The following is a 4992-nucleotide window of genomic DNA, read 5'->3' as shown; positions in this document are numbered from 1 at the left end:
TAATATATTAGTAGTAGTATTAGTGTAAATGGTATTATAATAATACATATATGTATATATAAATATAATAATAATATAATTATATATATATATATATATATATATATATATATATATATATATATATATATATATATATATATATATATATATATATATATATATATATATATATATATATATATATATATATATATATATATATATATATATATATATATATATATATATAAAATTTATATATATGCAACTGGAAGGTGACGTAGCTGCATACACACGCCAACACACTCTCGCACAAACTAAACATCACACACCTGCATGGCCATACTGCAGCACTTGCCCGTGACAGTACTCGCTTCATACAGCGTGTACACAAGGATAGCCACCCATGTACCTAGTTCAGCAACAATGGATGTTCGCATGGCAATTGGAGCGTCCTCGTGCACTACAAATGGGCCGATGATTCGTGTACAACAACCAAATGAGCGAGATATATGTATGTATATATGTATGTATGTATATATATATATAAATGGTGCGTTAATGCTGGAGCCAACGGCAGGCTCGCGATCACACGTGGTTCTGAAACCTTGAAAACCCTATACCCTAAAAACCCTAACGCCTTGTGAATGAGTATGGTGTGACGTGCCGATACATTTGGGGTAGACACAGTACAACAATACGATGGACAGTTGATGCAAAAGCCCCCATCAAACAAGGAGAGCTCTACACCGCGTGGCGGGTAGGTCGCTGGTTTCACATACATGACAGAAGGAAGTAGCCGTATATACAGATGTTTCACATACATGACAGAAGGAAGTAGCCGTAGATACAAATCTCCACTGAGAACTGAAGGAAAGCCAGCGAGATGGGCCAACCGAAACCTGCGTTAAGCGTGTCCACTACTCGTTGTATCTGTATCGCTTCCTGAGGTGCAGGGATATGATAGACAGACGTGTTCTGAGTTCTAATGCCCTGAAGTGTATGGATAGATCATAGGTAAGTATTCTCGATCAGTACTGAAGCACCCAAATAAAGAATCCACAAAAACGATGCTATCACACCATTGTAGACACTCACACTCAGAGAAAGACTCAAACTCAGACTCAGACTCAGACTCAGACTCAGACTCATGTACTGTACTTTCGGTATATCAGCCGGACTGAAGTTTCGAAGGCTTATGGATGAGACGGCAGTGAATGATACTTTCTAGGAACGCCCATGCACAGCTTCATACGGGCTGGTGCATAGATACATATCATCGCACCAGAACAATGACTATGTCATCAGGGAATACACACGCCTAAGTACCGAGCCCTCTCAATGGCGGCCACACTCAACCATTCGGAGGCCCAGGTCATACCCTCATACAGCCCATGCACATGGAACCCAATGCGTTTGTAGTGGATAGAGTGCATACACAGGCACAGACAGTTAGCACTGCGCCGCGCGAATAGAGATAGGCGAAGACTTCCGCCACACCACACAGAAACTGTTACTATGCGCGACACTTTATCATCCCAGTACCGAACTTCCACACCTTCTTCATAGCGGCCAGGCTGAACTTCCGGAGGCCTATGCGATGTCTCCACCCGTCCACATAGAACCCAATGAGTTTGCAATGGATGGCGTATACAGTCACTGTCAGCCCATACACAGCATCGCACGCGAGCGACGCGAAGATCTTGGCCAGAGAGAAGGCGTCGTTGAGAGATGGGTCGCCATGTGGGATGAGCCGCACTGGATAGGTAGGTATTAAAGGTAGGTGTATTGGGTGGTGATGTGAATATATAGGAAGCGTAGTGTACAGAAAACATCAATGTACTTATTTTAGTTGTCTTCCTTTGTGAGGTGTATAGGTATTGAATGCAGCTACACGACAAACTACATGAGTTGTATCCGCTATTAAATATGTATAGCATTTCAATGATACTTATACTAATCAATGCACGTGCATGTAAACAAATCTCGATATAGCTCTCTATCTTTGAGGCCGATGGCCCATATGGGCGTATCTGTAACAGGACGCTCGATGCCCTTGAACGTTGTATGCATTTGTCGGAACGAATCACGGTGTCCGGATTGTTAAATAAATGCATACCTACACCAAATACACAACTACGATCAGACTCTGCGCAGCAGGGTAGGTATACTATCTACCAAGTCACTACCATAGACCTGTCCATGTACCCACCTTCGTGCGAGTACAGGAATGTAAGGGAACTCGCCCCACATCTCAAACACATCCACAGCAGTCCAAACCACAGGTTTTGTCGCAGCACGCGCGCCAGGTGCATCTGTGACAGGTCACCGTACTCGGTGGTGTTGTCTCGACTGCAACAAGTCCATGGTGGTGGTTAGTACGAAGTTCATGACCCAAATTACAAGCCAGTACGCTCTAAAGAAAATTCATCCTGAGCTCGTGTGTGTTAGGGGGAATACTACAATACCTTTGTACGGGTTAGACATGGTACTACAACCATATCTCCATCACGGCCTACTAAGGTCTTGTATAAATACGATATTAACGTTTTCAAACTGGGTCCAGACGACACGTATATCATGACTAGCCACAGAATACACTATCACGACCCCTCCCCAACACACACAGCACTTCGGTTGTTCAAACCCACTGAAGAACATAAGGCCCTGATAATATGCGACATTAGAATAAGAGGTGTTCTAAATCATAAGGACATAAGGCCGTGGTAATATCCGACATTAGAATAAGAGGTGTGTTAAATTATAAGGACATAAGGCTTTGGTATTTTGCGACAATAGAATAAGAAGTGTGCTAAATTATAAGGACATAAGGCCCTGATAATATGCGATATTAGAATGAGAGAGGTGCTAAATATTAGGACATAAGGCTCTCAAAATATGCGACATTAGAATAAGAGGTGTGCTAAATTAGAAGGACATAAGGCTTTGTTATTTTACGACAATAGAATACGTGGTGTGCTAAATTATAAGGACTTAAGGCCCTGATAATATGCGACATTAGAATGAGAGGTGTGCGAAATTATAAGGACATGAGGCTCTGATAATATGCGACAATAGAATAAGAGGTGTGCTAAACCATAGATGCTAACCCAACTAGCGGGGTCCACCTTTGACTTGGAAACTGCAAGAACAACTTCCAGCTATGTCCCGTTGACACACCTTCTAGTGGATTGCAGAAACACGGCTTCAATCAGTCCTCGGGAGGTGTCTATGCCGTTCTTACTACGGAAGTAGTAGACGCCCAAGACATACGACGCGAGATGCAACGCGGGTGGGAAGATATACTTGGACACCAAACCGGTGCATTTGGTGTTGTAGATGCAGCCCATAAAGTTATAGGTGTAGTTATAGCAGAATAACGACACTATCAGCAGAATATATACGCCGCTCAAGAAGTTTTGCAGCGATTGTGGCACAAAGGCAAAGGGCTGTGGAGGTGAAGACAGTGTGAGATATGAGCTATACGTTGCTAAGATACCGATGGGTCAGCGAAACAGGTCAATAGTAAGCAGATACAGCGACAAATCCGACATGGTGCAAATTATATCAGAACAATACCAGAATAATACCAGAAGAAGAAGAAAAATAGCGAAACAATACTAGAAGAATAACAGAATAATACCAGAATAATACAGAATAATACCAGAATATTACCGAATAATACCAGAATAATACAGAATAATACCAGAATAATACAGAATAATACCCGAATAGTACAGAATAATACAGAATAATACCAGAATAATACAGAATAATAGCAGAATAATACAGAATAGTACAGAATAATACCAGAATAATACAGAATAATACCAGAATAATACAGAATAATACCAGAATAGTACAGAATAATACCAGAATAATACAGAATAATAGCAGAATAATACAGAATAGTACCAGAATAGTACAGAATAATACCAGAATAGTACAGAGTAATACCAGAATAATACAGAATAATACCAGAATAGTACAGAATAATACCAGAATAATACAGAATAATACCAGAATAGTACAGAGTAATACCAGAATAATACAGAATAATACCAGAATAGTACAGAATAATACAGAATAATATCAGAATAATACAGAATAATACCAGAATAATACAGAACAATAGCAGAATAATACAGAATAATCCCAGAATAGTACAGAATAATACCAGAATAGTACAGAGTAATACCAGAATAATGAAGAACAATAGCAGAATAATACAGAATAATCCCAGAATAATACAGAACAATAGCAGAATAATACAGAATAATCCCAGAATAGTACAGAATAATACCAGAATAGTACAGAGTAATACCAGAATATCAACAAAAAAATACCAGACAAATACCATACCAGACTAACACCAGATCAATATCAGAATAATACAGAATAATACAGAATAATTTATAAAAAATACCAGACTATTACCATTACAGACTAATACCAGATTGATACCAGAATGATACCAGAATGATACCATAATAATGCCATAATAACATCAAAAAAATACCAGACTAATACCATACTAGACTAATACCAGAATAATACCAGAATAATACCGGATCAATACCAGATTAATGCCAGACTAATACCAAAATAATACCTGCCAGCCCAACAAACTCATCGAGAAGGCGACAGGCGACACAACCAGCTCAGCACACTCGACCAACGCCATTGTCAAGGCACCGGCCTCCTCCACATTCTGCTCAGCGATCTCTACTGTATCGCGTTCTTGGCTGCGTAATAGTGCTCGAGCAGCTATGTTGTGATAGAGAACGCGTGTGCAAGGACGGTCACTTACTTGGAATTGTGTCTCGTAGTGAGATAACTGTTTGGATATAGTCTGTGAGTTTGATAGGGTCATATATGATTGATAATGGATTATAATATCTTGCAATAGCAATTCGAGCGCAGGGATATATTTGGTAACAATATATATCGACAAACAAACCCACAGATATGCACATACACAAACATACACAAATACACACACATAATATA

At 39.6% G+C, this 4992-nt stretch overlaps 1 protein-coding gene across 1 annotated transcript in view; it reads right to left on the bottom strand.

The window, feature by feature from the left end:
- The window catches only part of SARC_12411 (hypothetical protein), a gene marked incomplete at its 5' end in the record, with an annotated part of 5962 nt that extends 1107 nt beyond the window's left edge, over positions 1-4855 (bottom strand). Inside the window, 6 exons of the mRNA XM_014293484.1 lie at positions 315-445; positions 885-975; positions 1541-1740; positions 2195-2334; positions 3163-3431; positions 4595-4855. Coding sequence (XP_014148959.1) covers positions 315-445; positions 885-975; positions 1541-1740; positions 2195-2334; positions 3163-3431; positions 4595-4855 — 1092 coding nt within the window. The remainder of the gene's footprint in view (positions 1-314; positions 446-884; positions 976-1540; positions 1741-2194; positions 2335-3162; positions 3432-4594) is intronic.
- Positions 4856-4992: the final 137 nt, after the last annotated feature.

The sequence above is a fragment of the Sphaeroforma arctica genome (genome assembly GCF_001186125.1).
Source record: "Sphaeroforma arctica JP610 unplaced genomic scaffold supercont1.2285, whole genome shotgun sequence".
Taxonomy (NCBI): domain Eukaryota; class Ichthyosporea; order Ichthyophonida; genus Sphaeroforma; species Sphaeroforma arctica.
This window is presented reverse-complemented; position numbering and strand designations above follow the sequence as displayed.